The 18,634-nt window shown below is 42.8% G+C and overlaps 1 protein-coding gene across 1 annotated transcript in view; it reads left to right on the plus strand.

Moving 5' to 3' along the window:
• Window positions 1–4,917: 4,917 nt before the first annotated feature.
• The window catches only part of ITGA4 (integrin subunit alpha 4), a 171,181-nt gene continuing 157,464 nt past the window's right edge, over window positions 4,918–18,634 (plus strand). Inside the window, exons 1-2 of the mRNA XM_044302593.1 lie at window positions 4,918–5,251; window positions 5,485–5,606. Of these exons, the coding sequence (XP_044158528.1) occupies window positions 5,055–5,251; window positions 5,485–5,606 (319 nt within the window). The 5' untranslated portion in view covers window positions 4,918–5,054. The remainder of the gene's footprint in view (window positions 5,252–5,484; window positions 5,607–18,634) is intronic.

An 18,634-nucleotide genomic window follows, 5' to 3' on the forward strand; every position in this document is an offset into this window, starting at 1 on the left:
CCTTTTTCTATGCCTAAAACAGGTGTAGAAAATGGTAAATGAGACAGGCCTGCCGGACCGTGTCCTACCCTGCTGACGCCACACTCACAATTTTAGATCTGGCATGAGCTAATATAGGCTTATTTCAGCTTAAAAAAAGACCCTCATTGAGCCCAACAACTGTCCAACGTGCACCGTGCTTACTAATTATGGAGGACCAGTAATAAATTTAGCACAGGAACACGCTGACCAAGTTTGTTTCTGGTTTCTATGATACTTGCGATGACTAAACCATATTTTCAGAAATAATGAAGGTCATTTTGGGTTTCTTCTTTGTTGAGCGTGTGCCATGATTTAACCATAGATTGGCTTATTTAGAACTGTATTTTTCAGTTTGAGACACTGATGTAGGCAGACTGATCTCCCACCCAGATGTGTACATCAGTGTACTATGTGCTAAACATTATCTGAATAGCTTGTTTTTTACAGCTATAAAAAAGTGTAAAATAAATCAAGAAATGACTTCAAACCATCCAGTAGTCTTCTAATTTCTCCTATGTAACGTGGCACAGCACTGCCTATATCCAATAAGAGCTGAGTTGTTAAGTTCTTAAGACAGAACTGCATAGTCAAGACTCCTGATCCAAGTCGGATTTCAATTTTTCTTGGAGTAAATCCCAGTCAAGACAGAGATACAGCACTCCAGCATTGCCAGCTGATGTTCATATTATTAGAAATTGCAGGCAAGGAAATCATAGCGTCCTTTTTCTGTTTGTCTGGATCAAGGTTAACATAATGTGGACAAATGACTGCAGCTTTCGTTGCATTGTTTGCAGGGCATTGAAAATGAACAAACATTTAAAGCGAAGATCCAAGAGTGCAGATAAGGCCTCATGCACACAACCCTGAGTATTTTGCGGTCTGCAAACTGTGGATCTGCAAAACATGGATCCCGGCCGTGAGCATGCGGCCATGTTTTGCGGCACTGTTGAAATGCATGGATCCACAAGTGATCGGCAAAAAAAATACGGTCCGAAAATACGGTCGTGTGCATAAGGTCTAAGTTTCATGAAATATTAAGAGGTTCTGTTGGACTTGAATGGGACAAACAGCAGCAGCACTAGTTGCTTGTGCTATGAAGGGAATAAGGCACTCATTGTGCTGATGGATGGGGATACCAAAGGTCACACTCATCCTCCCTGATCAAACATTAAAGGGGTTTTATTATTGATGACTTATACTCAGGATAGGTTATCAATATCAGATTGGTGGGATCCGAGACCAGGCACCCCCACCGATCAGCTGTCTGAAGGGAAGGCGCGCACAGTGCACGCCTGCCATCTCCCTTCTTTCTTCCTGCTCGCCATAGACTTAGCAGCAGTGAGCAGAAAGAGAGAAGGGAGATGGCACGTGCGCACTACGCACGCCTTTGCTTCATATAGCTGATCTGCAGGGGTGCTTGGTGTCGGACCCCCACCTATCTGATATTGATGACCTATCCTGAGGATAGGTCATTAATATTAAAAGCCCAGAGAACCCCTTTAATGACCCAAGGCTAGGCTGTTAATCTTATAGGGGTTTTAATTTTTCAATTTCTATGCAGGAAAACTATAGGGAGACAATAAAATAATTAAAAATTAAAGTCATCTTCCTGTGCCCCACTGCCATTCAGCACCACCACTCTGTCCTCTCTGCTGGGCTGCAGCAGTGGCGTCTTGTACATTGCATTTGACTGCTGCAACCAATCACTGGTCTCAGGGATGTATGGCATAAGACCACTGAGGCCAGCGATTGGCTGTTGTATGCGGCACATCACCTTTGCAGCCAAAACAATACCTCACAGCTGTAGTGTGGCGGAGAGGACAGAGCGGTGGAACTAGAATGGAAGGGCTTGGGAAGGTGAGATTAAGTTTTTTTTTAAATCATTTTAACAGCCTCCCTGGAGTTTACTCTCATAAAAGTTAAACTTGTAAAACCCCTTAAGCGTCCCTGAGAAACCCTTTAAAGGGATGTAAACCCATCTTAGACATTTATGGCATATCTCCATTTACTTTAACGGGAATGAGTGGAAAAAGATGCACACATGCACAGCCATCATTCATTTACACATTCATATCTGCCTAGATGTTGATGGTGGGATGGGGACCTCCTCCTGTAGATAGGTGTGGGTCCCAGAGGTGAGATCTATGTACAGTATATTAGACATTTATTGCATATACTGTGGATATTCCAAAATGTCTAAGATGTAGATACCCAGTTCAGGTATAGGGAGATGCTAATAAAAACTAAGCTTTAACATTGCCGACACTTCATCTCCCTAATAGATATTCTACCTAAGCACTGTGTACCCCACATGAATTTGGGAGGTTCTTTGGCCGATTCCTGACCCCATAGGTGGCCATGTTGGATATTTATGCTCCTCATATCACTGACACTGACAGCTCTTCTTTTCCTGTATTTTGCACAGAAAAATAGTTGCCACATGGGTTATGTTTAAATGTCAGTTCTTGTTCCTCTGTCCATGGCATCTAAGATTGCTCCAAACAACATTTTATTGTATTGTACATTGTATTACATTGTATTGTACAGTGACAATAAAGGCATCTTATCTTATGTAAGTACATTTTTCCTTTTTATACCAGGATACTGAGACTGGCAGCAGCAACATCGTCTCCCTGCCAGAGATATTTTTAAGCAGCAATTTCCCCAAAAATTGTATCCATCAAAACTGCACCCTTAGATTTTGAAGCAATCCAAATCCAGCAGGGAAAATACACCTCACCCCCTGTGGTTTCTCTACTATCAGAAGACTACAGGAAATTCTGCAATTTTGGTCTGGTTTTCATTCAGACACTGCTGGGGGCATAGCCTGCAGCCTTCACCATGCTGACAGATACTTGGGGAAACCACAGAGTAATCCTATACTACTATATACTCTCACAACCACCAGTGGCAATTCTGACAATAATATAATATGGACTTGATCTTCTGTTACGTAATATTTTCAGAAAAGTATCTCTAAATGTAAACCTTTACTATAGGTCTTTCTGTCCTTGTACAAATATTTCCCAAAGAACTGAATAGTAAATATGTTGTGTCTTTGTATTATATTATGTATATTGAAATTGTGGATGACCGGGATCTTAATTAACCTTAGTGACCACTAATGTGACTTTTTACTGACGTAAACAGTGATGGCCAGTTCGCCGTGTTCGCCCGTGAACACATGCGGGCTGCCATCTTAACTCACAAGTCTGGCGATGCACAGGTAAGTCCTTACCTGTGCCTGTGCCGCAAGCCGGTCTGAAACAAATGCGGTCACCGGGAGCAGGCAGTTCCGAGAACAGCCCGATGAAGGCCCCCGGCGGCTGTTCTCGGAACTGCCTGCTCCCGGTGACCGCATTTGTTTCAGACCGGCTCGCACACACAGGCACAGGTAAGGACTTACCTGTGCCTCGCTGGACTTGTGAGTTAAGATGGCAGCTCGCATGTGTTCGCAGGCGAACATGGGGAACTGGCCATCACTGGACGTAAACAAAGGGGGTTTTAGCTAAATACCTGGCTTTAATCAGTTATTACACGCTCCCAAACTGGTGCATCAAAACTATAACTTTTCCTACAAAAATAAGACCTCATACGTACTTGTATGAGGTCAAATTTTTGTAGGAAAAGTTATAGTTTTTGATGCACCAGTTTGATGAAAAAACAAAAAAAATTATAGCTTTTGGAATGCGATTTTTTTTTTTATGTGCGTGGTCACTAAGGGGTTAATCTCAGGTAGACAACATTCATTTACTTAGGCCTTGTTCACATTTCCATTTTTTACTCACGAGTGCTATCTGCATTTCCCACAGACAGGGTCATTGGAATATTGACATGAGAGAGACATGCAGTACTTTGGTCCGTGATGTGGACCAAACATGACCATTGAAATCTATGGGTCTATGAAAAACCACTGACACAACATGGATGAAATCTGTGTTTCACTGACCATTGGTAGGAGATGCTCTGGAAATTAATTTTGCGCAGAGCAAGGTCTGTGGAATACAGATGACACATGGAGGGCACGAAAATGGACACACTGACCACGGATTCTTCACCAAAATCTTCACAGATGAAACCCTGACGGATTTTCCATGGACGTCATATGGAAATGTGAACATGGTCTCCCATAGTTTGTGCTGCAGAATATGGTGGTGCTATATCAGAGTTAAATCGCTTGGTTTACATTTATTTATTTTAGGCACTTATATAGCCATGAGATATTTTTCAGCACTTTACAGACATCAGCATCAAGCTGTCCCCAATGGGGCTCACCATCTAAGGTCCCTATCACTATGTCATAGGAGTGTTGGAGGAAACCAGAATACCCTGAGGAAACCCCGGGGAGAACATACAAACTCCATGCAGATGTTGTCCTGGTCAGATGTCAACCCAGGACCCCAGCGCTGCAAGGCACCAGTGCTAACCACTGAGCCAATGGTCTATACTGACCCAGTGTATCCATAGATTTCTATTACAGGCCAAGTCCTTATAGATTGCTATACTAATGTGTATAAGTGCATAAATAAGTCCCCCTCCTGAGGCTGTTGACTCCCAAATCCATGATCTATGACGTTACAAAGCTGGAGCACAATTAAAGCTCAGTTATATGATGTTTTTTGGGTTAAAATCATCAAAGATCGGCTCTATCTGCTGTAATTACGTGTTTGAAGAAGCAAGGCCAAGAATTTGCAGTAGTCAACCGGAAATAAAAATGCGTTGTAGTCCTATATTATCCATGTTACAGACAGAAGTTGTAATTGCTAGAAAGGAGCCACATCCAAAGATTTCCAACTGTGTAGTCTCTGTCCTGGAGCAGCAAACTGTTACACAGAGGAGGAGGCGGAGGGGGAGCAGGACTAGTGGGCGGTTTCGTAAAAAAAAAAAAAAAGTTTTCTTCATTAGATATACAACATGGGCTGTTGGATGCTGGATACAGACAGTTACCCTGCAATCACAAGGCTTCAGTACTCACAAGTATCATTCCATTGCTATGAAGACATTACTTTGAGGAAAGCAGTAAAAGTTACAGAATGATCATGAAGAGAGGAGAAGGCTGCAAACTTTTCAAAGTGCCCCACATCTGGAGCCTTACACTGATCTGTGTTCTCACGACAGACCCTGCTGGAGCGTACAATATAGATGAGGAGAACCCCTTGGTTTTTAAAGGACCAGATGGATCCCTGTTTGGCTACTCTGTGGTTTTCCACAGCTATGGGGATGAGAAGTGGTGAGTGTTTCCGTCAATTTTTAGCAAATATTTGCTATCATGTAGCTGTTGCAGCAGCCCCTGCCTTACATCATGTTTAAGAATGTGCATCTGGTTGCTATCAGCACAGTCTTTATTTAGGTAACAAGCATTTTTCAGGTTTATTTTGTAGTTTTGTTTCCATGTACGGTACTTTTTTTTAATTATTATTTTATTTTATTGTATGTATTTAATTTATTTAATTTTTATTCCAGGATTATTGTTGGAGCCCCGAAATCCAACCTGACCACACGCACAAATATCGTCAGCCCTGGAACTATTTTCAAATGCAAAATTGGAGACAATATTAATGGGACATGTGAACTAATGGATGTGGGTGAGTGCCGGCGACGTCATATGTTACATGTTGTCATGTTTCAATGTTTCGCACTGCAGTACAGAAATGTTAGTCGCCTGGGGGACATGACATGAATTATTCTGATTTATGTTTAATTTAATTAAAATATTTTGGGATGACTGAAATGATACTTGCTGCTCACTCAGAAGCACATGATATTTCTGGACTTGTAGGGGTGTTTCATTTTGGACAACTACTTTTAAAGTGTCCCTTTGAAATAAGGTGATCCTAGGGGAAACCCATTATTAGCTGATTTAGCCATGTGAGAGGCTGAGGACATGTGGTGGTGATACATGGGGCCAATGAATGAATGAATGTATGTGGACCTACTACATGTGCAGTAACTGAGTTTATTTCCTCATTTTAATTTTTCTCATGAAATCTGTTACAGAATCAATGTGTTTTTGCATAGCAGAACATGGCAATGGCACGTGATTACTGTTCTGTAACAAATGATGAACTTCTGAACTGCTTGCTCTCTTGATGCCATACTTTGAGTAGCAGCCTGTGTAACAACCCTTTATTAGTCAAAGGCAGAAGTGTCTAATTCCAGGCCTCGTTGATGTCAAAATAATCTGTGAACTAAAACACCCAGCATACTCTGACTTAAATTCCTATATTATTAGAGGAACATGTTGCTTATATTTAGATTAATATGGCTTAAAGGAATTCTCCATAAGTATGGACACAAGGGCATTTAGCACTCATGATCTTGGTAACTGTAACTTCAAGAAACTGTCTGATTGTTTACCCTCATGGAAGATGCACCAGATACATCCTTAGATGGTGGTAGACAAATCCCATGCGTAGAACATCCTTTAGTGGTTTAAGATGTATTCTGGATAGAACAAGGTATCCTTTATCCACTGTACAGGGGATAACTGACAGATCACCGGTTGCCTGCCCGCTGGGTATCCAATGTATAGGGGATACATTTAAAGAAACTAGCTCCTGAAGACTGAATGCAAATAATGCCTTTTGTTTATGTTTTTCCTTTTTGATTTTGTTGTAACGCCGAAGATTGGGTAAAGGCTACATTTGCACCAATTTCTGAAAAAACAACAAAAACGGTTAAATCCTTTGTTGCCATTCGAACTATAAGGGAGTACTGGCATCATGTACAGGGTATGAAGAAAATTAGTGGCTCATGCCTATTTAAAGGGGATTTCTGTGAGCAGAATCCTCAGGATAGGTCATCAATATCTGATCGTAAGGGGTCTGACTCCAGGCACCCTCATTGATCACCTGTTTGAAAAGGCTGGGCCACTCCATTGAACGTTTTAATACCGGGCACAACCAATATACAATGTATGGTGCTGTGCTTGTTATGATGTGAGGAAGCCATAGCAATCAATGAAGCGCTGTGGCCTCTTAAAACATCCGATTGGTGGCAGTGCAGAGAGTGGGACCCTCCACTGATCAGATATCGAGGACCTATCCTGAGGATCGGTCATTCCTATTCTACTCCTAGAAAACCTATTTAATGCTGGAACTGATTGTGAAAATGGTCAATACTGTATATATCTATACTTGGGCGTTTTTCTTGGAGTACCCCAGACATTTGCCATTCTTTTTCATTGCCATTTACATCAGAATCTTTAGCATTTGTGTTATCTTTTTGCATTGTGTTTGCTTTTGTATTGCCTGTCACCATTTACATCCATTATTCCATTTCATGAGACTGAAGGAAGCTTCTTGCAGTGCATGTCTAAAGGATGTGTATGTTTTGGAAAGAGGGGAGGGGGTGAGAATGTATCACATCTGCTGCATTACATGGCTTGGTTGGATGTTCTGTGCAGGAAACAGAGCAGATCTGAAAAACACAACTTCCTTAAAGTTCTAAAGAAGAGGTTGGTATCCTGTGGTTCTACAGCTGATAACAAGCCTAAGCTTTGTCTGTAATTAAGTCTCAAAGAGTGATATTTACTAGGGTGCTCACCAGCCTGGTATGGCGTCACAGATTCAGGTATACCTACAGGTGTACATTGCAATAACACCTCGCCTAAGGTGAGCAATTTCAATAGAATGAATCTATAGTGCCTAGTGAGAAATCCTGGAGCGCTATATGTCTTGTGAGTGCTCCATTCATGATCCGAGTTGTTTGGAGTAGTAATATGTATATTGGGAATATACATGGGGGATAGTCAGCCTAATTGACACTGTGCCAGCAACATTTTTTTTAATCATTCATTTATTTATTGGAAAATTTTAGAAAACACCAGAGTTACAAAAACAGTATCCTAGGCTTTTAGATATAGAAGCTGACACAAAGGTCAGTAGTACAGAGTGCAGCAAAATTACAAGAGACCAACGAAAAGACCAGACAAACAAATTAGCACATTCACATTGGACGTTTGGGAGAGAAACACAAAAATCAATGGAAGGAAAGAGATTGGGGAATAGGGGAAGGAGAGAAACTATGATGAATCTTCTCTGAGACATTGCGATGACAACACAAAAACTGCATTGAAAAAGCTGTCTTCTAGGGGAAGCGATAGATAGATAAGGCTCTAGCATTGAGCCGAAACGTTGCACCACAAGGGTGATTGAAGGAGTTATTTTCTTATAACCTATTGGAGTGCCGTTCATTTTTCTGGACTATAATTGGGCTAAGAAGCCTTTTCCCTTAAGCCTGTGCCGCCATTTTTCGTTGATAGATAGATAAAATATATAGAGATAGACAGATAGATATAGTTATATCTAATATATCTAAGATATATATATATATAATTTATTTTACTTGGTTTGACTACCTATCTACTCTCATCTATGCTTATGTGTGTGTAGATAGATAGATAGATAGATACTGTATTTTTCGCCCTATAAGACACACCTAGGTTTTAGAGGAGGAGAATAAGGAAATAAAAATGTTTTATTAGACCTCAGCTCAGAGCCCCAGTCAGACCCCCAATGTTAATAAGACTCCACTAACACCTCAGATCAGAGCTCAGCTCAGACCCCGATGTGAATGACCCCCATTCAGACCTTAGATCAGACCCCTGAATGTAAGTGACCCCCAGACTTCAGTACAGACTCCTTTGCTCAGAGTAAATAAAATAAAAAAAATACACTTACCTCTCCTGCTCCGGACGCCGCCGCCTCCGCTCCCAGGATCCAGCTTCATCTCTTCCTGGCGTGCGCTCTGCTGTGACCCGACACGCACAGTGTGAGGTCTCAGAGTGCCGACGTCCTCACGTTGCTGCGCAGTCACAGCACAGCTGACGGTAGAGGACCAGGAAGCGGTGAGCACTACATTCACCACTTCCCGGTCCTCCGGTACTAATGAGTGCTTCCATAATGGAAGCGCTCATCAGTATTCACCCCATTAGACGCACTGGCATTTTCCCAGCATTTTGGGGTTGGGAAAGTGTGTCTTATGGGGTGAAAAATATAGTAGATAGATGATAGGAGCAAATTCAAGTTAGAATTTTCATTTACACTGTGGTTTGAAATGCAAATGTTTCTTTATATTGCTGTGTAGGTGATAAGCACACTTACAGCTTACAGTACAGAGCCAAATGGCCAGTGTGGAACTCTTTTCAGTGCAAGGTAGAGGATGCAGAAGGTAGTGGACCCAGAATGAACATTTTTAATAGTGTTGAGCAGCTTGAGCACATGAGCAGCTAAAATGTCACTGATGACGGCAAAGACAACAGAGTCAATGTGTGAATGGAGCAGGCATAGTGTCCTTTATCACTTTTAGGTTGGAGACCGGCTTATATTCATCTGTAATGGATCTCATACACCTTCAATAGCTGTCCGACAGCTATCTCTACTGACACCCCCAAATACATAACAAGGTCAATGGGCAGAGAGGGGAAAGCCATGTTTGGTGATGGCTTTTCACCTGGAAGAACAAAAGGATTAAACGCTAAAATTCAAAAGACACAATCTTTTTCTTCCCCGACATCATCTGTCGAGGAAGAGCGCCATCTGGTTCTGCTGACAATAGTTTAATGTGTATGGGGGCCTATAGGCTCTGTTCATACTAGATGTTCCATCAGGAGCTCTAGTATAGGTCTCCATCAGGAGCTCTTGTATACTTGGGGACAAGAGTACTTCAGCCTTCAGAACCATCAAAAATACCAGAACCCTAAATGAAACCTGACAGACCATATTATTGTCAATGGGGTCGATCAGGATTCTGATCAGAATGGATAAGACATGCTTGTCATTGCTAATAATAAATGAAAGACGTGACACTAGTGTGAATAAAGCCTTATCCTCATAGCCTCTAGTAGCTGGTTCCCTCTCCTCTACCCCTCTCTGTGTAGCCCCGAACTGTGAGCACTGAGTGGAGTTTGTCTTTAACACATTTAGTACCAGTATCTTTTTCCTTTGAGCACGCACAGCTCATTATAAAATGTAATTAAAAGCATATTTAATTTCCCTGTAATAATTATTTGTCCTCCGGGACTATATTCCTATTGTTCTAGTTTACAGACTAGGAATGCACTCTGATTAAACGCATGCATGCCAATATAATATAACTGTTACAGTATGCACTCCTCTAAAAAGCAATCCCTCACTATGCATGCAGCATTCATGTATAATGTTGGAAAAAGGGGAAAAAATTCAATAAGTAATATATTGAGGTCCTTTGGTGGACAAACCAGGAGTCTACATGCACTATAAGGCTCCATTCACACATCCGTGTGTGTTTTGCGGATCCACGGATCCGCAAAACACAGACAGCGGCAATGTGCGTTCCGCATTTTGCGGATCGCACATTGCCGGCACTAAGAGAATATGCCTATTGTTGTCCGCTATTGCATTAATACTCCTGGCCGCTCTATTCTTGCCATCGATTGTCACAGAACTGCTGACGGAAGATTGAAATTGAACCCCCAACCACAATGTGGACAGAGCCATGCTCTTCCTGCAGATGGGACCTCTTCCTAATGGTCAACCCTCATGGGATACCGTATTTCAAGAGCATGTTGTATTCTTTCATTGCACATGGGATTGAGACTGCTCCTAGTCTGGGCATATCCTTACTTCACAGCTCCGTGGGAGAATGGAAGTGATAACAGCTGTGAACACTTTTCCAGCCCCCTTTACCATTAACTTATGGTTCACATCATGCAGTGTGAATTCAGCTTGGAGAGGGAAATCTGCCTTTCTGCATATCTAGCTAGGGTTGCTGTAAAGGACTGTGAGAAAGACACATGCCATCACAGGTCATGGTGGTCAGATTGGAATTTAGCCAGCTTTAGATCTAACTGAACATCAGTCCAGTTTCTTATCACTTGGCAGAACAGGACAGCTGAAGAAACTTTGTATAGTGGTGATATCTATTTCTAGATTCGGATTGTGGAGTCAGTAGTAGAATCAACAACTAAAAGAACTGACCACCAAACATACATACAGTACCAGCCTCTCCAGAATAAGGACTTTGCTGTGATGTGATTATTCAATGCATATGTTTTTATAAACTGAATGTTTTATTTACGGGCAGTGGCTTAGTAATGGTCTTATAGGGGTTTTCTGGTCAAACACCCAGGACTCCCATAAATCAGTTTTTGAGAAGGCACTGACACTTGCAGTAGAACTGCAGCCTTTACTGAGATCACCAAGCACAGTGCCATACAGGGTTGGACTGGCCCATTAGAGTACCAGAGGATCCTTCGGGGGGCCCAGGCTCTGATACCATAATGGGCCCTAAAGATCTAGGAGAAGAAATATACTGCTTTTGGAGCCAATCACTTACCTCTAGGGTCTATTTCTTTGATCCAAAACCTATTAAACTTTATTGATAATATAGGAGTTGGACCTAGAGAATTATTTTTTCTGGTGGGCCCTAAGATCCCCTGTCCAACGCTGGTGCCATACATAGTAGTTGTTCGTTCGGCCAGCAGCTATTCCTCCTAAACCCCTCATACACATGAATGCTCAATTTGGCCAAAAATCTATGAGGGAGATTTATCAAAACTGGTGTAAAGGAAAACTGGTTTAGTTGCCCATAGCAACCATCAGATTCCTCCTTTCATATTCCAAAGGAGCTTTGAAAAATGGAAGGTGCATTCCGATTAGTTGCTATGAGCAACTAAGACATTACCCCAGTTTTGATAAGCTAGGTGTTTCATTGGCAAAAGAGAAAAAGACTGCTGCCAGAGACCTCTCAGAACGTGCCCTATTCTTCTTCCCCTTGACATCATCTGTCGGGGAAAGTCAGAAGACCCCCATACACATTCGATAATCAGCTGGCTCAGCTGAAGTTGCTAGGTTTAGCCAACGATAATCTAATGTGTATGGAGGCCTGTAGCAACTTTTTCATAGACAACAGTTAAAGGGCCTTGAAGGCCAAAAGATATAGCATAGGCATGGACCTTCTCTGTTTTTCCTTGACAAAAACTCCACTACACTGCTAGCTTGGTACTAAGTAGGAATTGCTCTTGATTTGAGTTTTATTGCAATTCTCTAACAGGGCCTCTGTGTTGGAGATGAGACCTTTTTCCTAAGCATCAGAGGAGATCTCAGTAGGCTAATTTGGTGGGAAAACCTTGTATGCTTGTAAGATATGTTACTCATATTACAGTATATTCATATCATACGTACATAACCTATATAAGCTTTGGATTTTCATCAGTCAAGAATAGAGTTCGGGCACTGTTTTCAGTGATTATATTCTATCCTACAGTGACCCTGCTGCCGCTATACCACCATGACCAGCTTTACCCTCACCTACTGTGTCCTTCCTCCCTACCTTGTAGATTGTAAGCCCTCACAGGCAGGACCCTCTCTCCTTCTGTACCAGCCTGTAACTCGTCTTGTTCATGCTTAGTGTAATTGTCTGCATTATGTATGTATACCCCTTTTCATATGTACAGCACCATGGAACGAATGGAAATTGAATAACAAATAATAATAATAATTGCAAAAGTTGTCAGAATATGCAGGTGGGTTGCTCCGCGTCCGCACTTATCTTCTGATTGGAGCGCCGCATGGAGCAAGTGCTAGGAGTCTGACTTCACCGTGGCTGTTCTCCCTTATTTTCAGGATTTCTACCATTAATAGTGTATAAGGCAACTGTACTATTATTAATATTTATTAAAATATATATTAATACAGGGTATTTTAATTTTAAATTCTAGAAAAAAACTTGAAATATATTGATTTAATTTTTGTTAACATTTTGATCTCAGGTTTAATAGGAATACAGTAGTGTACGGCTAAATTGCCTGCAATTCCAACCATTATATATATATATGATATGTTGCATCACTAGTGACTGATGTCAAACCAGTGCCCCAGAGTAATTCCTAATGGTTTTAGATGGACTGAATTGATTCTAGGCTATAGATCGTGCCCCGTTTAGATGAATGTTTTTTTACAAAACATCAAGATCTGGCAGGAGAACTGCGGCCTGTAACGAAAAGCAACATGTCGCTATCAGATCAAAATGAAGCAATCTTACAGTATCCACTTCCTTCTTCCTATTTATCACACTAATAGGAATTCCTTTTTCCTGGACTGACAATAACATCCTATTACTTGATTTACAGCCCCCTAACATACAAACACCAAATATCAGAATTGTCTAAATTTCCAGTAAGATAAATATAATAAATCACTTTATGACTTTATAAGATAATTTTTACATCTTGTTTTATAGTGGGTTGTACTGCTTTTCTTCCCCTTACGAAAGAGAAAAAAAAAAAGTTAAGTGACGGTATAGGGCAGTGATGGCAAACCTATGGCACAGGTGCCATATAGGGGGCACTCAGAGACCTCTCTGTGGGCACCCGCACCCTGGAAAAGTCTATGGTGTACCAATATGCCTTAGACTTTTCCCACCATTCATCAGCACAGGTTGCACCATGAACAGCACAAGGAGCGCACTGAATGTAGACAGGCTATTATAGCTAAATGATAAAGTGCATGGAAGATATACTATCTTGGACTGTAGTATTCAGGGTAAATTGCCGTGTTGGCACTTTGCGATAAATAAGTGGGTTTTGGCTTGCAGTTTGGGCACTCGGTCTCTAAAAGGTTCCCCATCACTGGTAGAGGGGTGCAGAGGTAGCAGTTGCTTCTGGCCCTAGTGCCTGGGCAGCTCCTAAGGTCCCCTTGTGCTACCAGTATTATAATTTACGTTAGGTGGGTGTATGGTTCAAAATATTTTACTGGGGCTCAGGATCTACAAGTCGTATCTGTGGTGAATGTTAAAGAGTGCAGCTACTAAACAACCATACATCAGTACAAATATGTAGAGAGTATTACATAGTTTATTCTATCCTACCAACTTCACTTTTGCCCTTTAGTAACATATTCACCATTTCAATACCTACGCAAAATTAGCTTCAATTCCATAATTCCACCACCATTTTGACTATAAAGACTTGAAAAGTAATAAGACCATTTTCTTTAAAGACCATCTGTCGGCAGATTTGTTCCTATGACACTGGCTGACCTGTTACATGAGCGCTTGGCAGCTGAAGGCATCTGTGTTGGTTCCATGTACATATGTGCCCACATTGCTGAGAAAAATGATGTTTTAATATATGCAAATGAGCCTCTAGGAGCAATGGGGGCGTTGCCATTACACCTAGAGGCTCTGCTCTCTCTGCAACTACCGCAGCCTCTCCACTTTGATTGACAGGGCCAGGCAGTGTCATGACGCTTGGCCCTGACTTCTACTAAAGTCTCGCACTGTACCGTGCGCTTCAGTATCCGGAGCAGGCGCAGTACAGGAAAGAGGCTCGGACTACAGAAGAGAAATTTAAAATTACCAAATTAGAAGTGGATCATAACATTGGTTGAAATTCAGCCTTTTACTGTCACTGAGATCCTTTAATAAAATCTGAGTAGTTGACAAGAGTTCAATTTCCTGTACATTGTGTGAAAAGATTTGCATGCCACAAGATTTGCATGTGTACTTACAGGATATATATATATATTCTTTATTTTACCAAAGGACTATGGAAATCCGGGTACGCTGTAGCTTCTTTTTTAATCTGTAATATCACATCCATTGTTAGCATATATTTTGTGCTGTTCAGTCCCATTCAATCAATGCCAATCACAGCTCAACATCAGGAGGCCACCCTACACATCTAATAAATATGGCCACTTTAAAAAGACCTGCTTTGCAGGACTCTGTATCTTCACCCATGCAGTCAGGGTGTAGCTATAGGGGGTGCAGAGGTAGCAGCCAATACCGGACCCAGGAGCCTGAGGAGACCCAAGACCCTTGTGCCACATAAGAAGACACTAGTATTATAGAAAGTGCATGCTGGTCAAGTTACACCTCTGGCTGGAGAGAAGGGGTTAGGTCAATAATTTGGCAAGTGGGGGGGATCAATTTTTGCTTCAGGCAGCATGAAAGCTATGTGCTTCCCTGCCCCTGGTCACAAAGCATTGAGGGAAGGGGGCCCAATCTAAACTCTTGCACCAGAGCCCATGAGCCTTTAGCTACACCCCTGCATGCAGTGCGGCATTTGATATAACAATTTCCAAAGACAAGTCGGTGTTTAACCGATAGAATTCACTGAACACATTTTGCAGATCTGTTTGGGATCAGGGCCGATCCTAGGGTCACAGGCGCCTGGGTGCAGAAATATTTCTGGCGCCCCTACATGGGCGTGGTTATCTTACTAACCCCTCCCCTTTACAATGTTTCTATGGCAACAACTTCAGCCCCCAACTTCAGCCCCACGAATCGGCGGCTCGGCTTAAAAAAAAAAAAGTCCCGGCGGCTCGCTCGGCCAGGGCCGGACTGGGGATAAAAACCAGCCCTGGAAAAAGTTGCACACCAGCCCCACAGCATTGCGTCATTATTTACTTGTTTATAATAGGAGAAAGCATTCATTTTAAAACACGTGTGTAAACACGAATATGAACTTTGCCCCACGATAGCTCTTTTGTAGAACCCCCATAAAAACTTACAGTTACTTGACTTGGCCCTTGGGGATCTCGGACGCCACTTCAACACTTTGGCCGGGGGCTCGGCGGAGCTGATGTTGTGCTTTAACCTAATGAGAAAGATTTCATAATAAGGATTTGGAGAAAGGGCAGAGGGATAGCAGAGCAGGGAGAGGCTGGTGCTGCTACTAGGGGGTCATACCATGGGGGAGTAATAAAGCCCACCATAATGCCCCCCCAGTAGTAATAATTCTCCTTATAATATGCAAAACATTTGTAATGCCCCCAGTTGAGCTAATGTTCCCATAATGTGCCAATATAAAATACCCCTTCTCAGTGCCCCCGTAGATGACCCCCATAGTGCCCCCCTTCCCCATAGTACCCACCATAATGTGTCCCAGTATAAAATGCCCCTATACAGAGCCCCCATATAAAATATCTTCTTTTTTAGCCTCAGTAGATGCCCCTATAGTGCCCCCCAATAATCTGCAGTAAGATGTGCCCCCATAGATGCCCCCAATCATGTGCCAGTAATAAGAGCCCCCCCACCATCATGTGCCAGTAGCCAGAGCCCCCCCATATCATGTCAGTAGCCAGAGCCCCCCCATATCATGTGTCAGTAGCCAGAGCCCCCCATATCATGTGCCAGTAGCCAGAGTGCCCCCAATCATGTGCCAGAAATAAGAGCCCCCCCACCATCATGTGCCAGTAGCCAGAGCCCCCCATATCATATGCCAGTAGCCAGAGCCCCCCCATATCATGTGCCAGTAGCCAGAGTGCCCCCATATCATGTGCCAGTAGCCCCCCATATCATGTGCCAGTAGCCCCCCTTATCATGTGCCAGCCCAGTAGTCCCCCCTTATCATGGGCCAGCCCAGTAGTCCCCCCTTATGTGCCAGCCCAGTAGCCCCCCTTATCATGTGCCAGCCCAGCCCAGTAGTCCCCCCTTATGTGCCAGCCCAGTAGCCCCCCTTATGTGCCAGCCCAGTAGCCCCCCTTATCATGTGCCAGCCCAGTATTGTACCTATATAAAAAAAAAAAAAAAAATACACTTATACTTACCTCCAGCAATGCGATGCGATGCAGGCCGCCTCTTCCGTCTGTGTCCCTCGCTATACGGCTCAGGCGACGCGATGACGTCATCGCGCCGCCTGCACCGGCCTGAGCTCTGATAGGCTGCCAGCACTAAGCCGGCAGCCTATCAGAGGAACAGGAGGGGACACACCTCTCCCTCCTCTGCCGCAGCACAGGCATCTGTATTGCCTTCCTGAGGACGGCAATACAGATGACTATGGAGATGAGCGCTTCCGCAATGGAGGCGCTCATCTCCTGCTCTGCCCTGCCGCCGGCCGCGGCCGCCCCCACTTGTCACCAGGGCCGCGGCCTTGCGGCACTCAGGCTTGCCGGCCCACCGGGAAATTTCCCGCTATCCCGGCAGGCCAGTCCGGCCCTGCGCTCGGCGCCTTTCGGGTGACAGCGCTGGGGTGCGGGGCACCCACTGCACCCCGTGTAGGATCGGCCCTGTTTGGGATCACCATTTAACTCAATAGAGAGCTTGGGAACATAACTCCGAGATATGTAGCCTAAGGAACACAACAATTTTAGCGATAAGGATGATCTGGGGACCTCTATGACATGACTCAACAATAAGTTGTAAGATCTAGAGTTTACTGTCCTCTTGATCACATTTCTCCAAAACATAGTGTCCCAGATTTATGATGAGTTAGACACGGTAGACTTTAAATGTGCCAATATTTTCACAGTATCTCAGTTGTTTTATGATAGATTTGGCCCATCTACAGACTGCCTGTCTAAAAGGTTATGACAATTTTTAGTTTTCTTGCCTTCAGAAATTTTGGCACATTTTGGTGCAAAATAAAAGTCACATTTAGGCTACACCGAACCCTCTTTCAACATAATCACAACCCGTTGGCAAGTGTGGAGAAACACTAGATGCTACATTTTGTGCCAAATTGAGCCGAAATGCATCACAGTTTTAGACAAAATCAAAGGACAGGGTCAGTAATGAACCAGTGTCTCTATGAACCAAGCCGGATGGAACCAAGCAGGTTGTCTTCTGTACTGTTCTAGTCATAAGTGATGAAGAAGTCACAGCTTTCTCTCCCAACCCACCTATTTCTGCCAGAACCTGAGGCCCATTGGTTTCCTACATCCAAGAGATATCTTCTGTCCACTGCTGGATGTGAGCAGGCAGCATTACCAGTCATATTATGCAAGGGCCATATTATGCAAGGCTCACTTCATGCAACAATAGGAGCCTCATGTCACTTCTTCTTTACATTGTGTTCTAAAAATATCTGAGGGGATGAAATACAGGCAAGAATATCAGGGGATGGTCATAGAAATATAAAAGGAAGCCTGAAATCGAGACTTCCTCTTATTGTAGAGCAGCTTTAATAGAAGAAATTACTTTCATCTAATTTTGGGGCATTTACAACACTTTTCAGTTGCATTCGTTTTAATGAATAGCCCCCTGTGTGAGCAAATGTGTGTCAATGAATAGAGCAGGCATTCGAGTACCAGAGGGCACGTGCTTAGTCAATTATCCTTGCTAATAGGTCACCTATTTGGTGTCAAAGTTGAGGAGCATTTGGGGATTTTTTTTTTTTTTTTTGGGACGTTCATAAGGATGGTGTAATGTAACAGATGTAAAGTATAAAAGTTTAAAACTAAGGCAAAAGTTTTGGCTGCATATAACAATGCTCCAAAGTGACATATTAACAGTAAGCAAACAAACTCGTCATATGGCTGTGACATGAAGGTCATCTCATGGAGAATGTTTATTTGTCTAGGTCTGTGAGTTTAGGTTGACACCATTTCACACAACTGTAAAACGCTTTTTAAATGGCTGGTTACTACCAATGAAAGCACATTAATCCATTAGCAGAGTAAGTGCATGCTACATGCATTGTCAACAGAAAGTGCGGCTTCTCTTCACTTATCTGGCTGGCACACATCCTGTAACCTTGTAAAAAAAAAAGGTAGAAGACAACAAAAAAATAAAACTTTTCATCCGGAAATTGTTAAAACAGCTGGTTTTTATGGGTCTTCTAAGCTTTCATTTGCTACCCACATACCAGTTATTGGCTTCCTTTACCACATCTTAGTCAATGAAGGGCTGA

Source organism: Bufo gargarizans, chromosome 8 (assembly GCF_014858855.1).
Source record: "Bufo gargarizans isolate SCDJY-AF-19 chromosome 8, ASM1485885v1, whole genome shotgun sequence".
Taxonomy (NCBI): domain Eukaryota; kingdom Metazoa; phylum Chordata; class Amphibia; order Anura; family Bufonidae; genus Bufo; species Bufo gargarizans.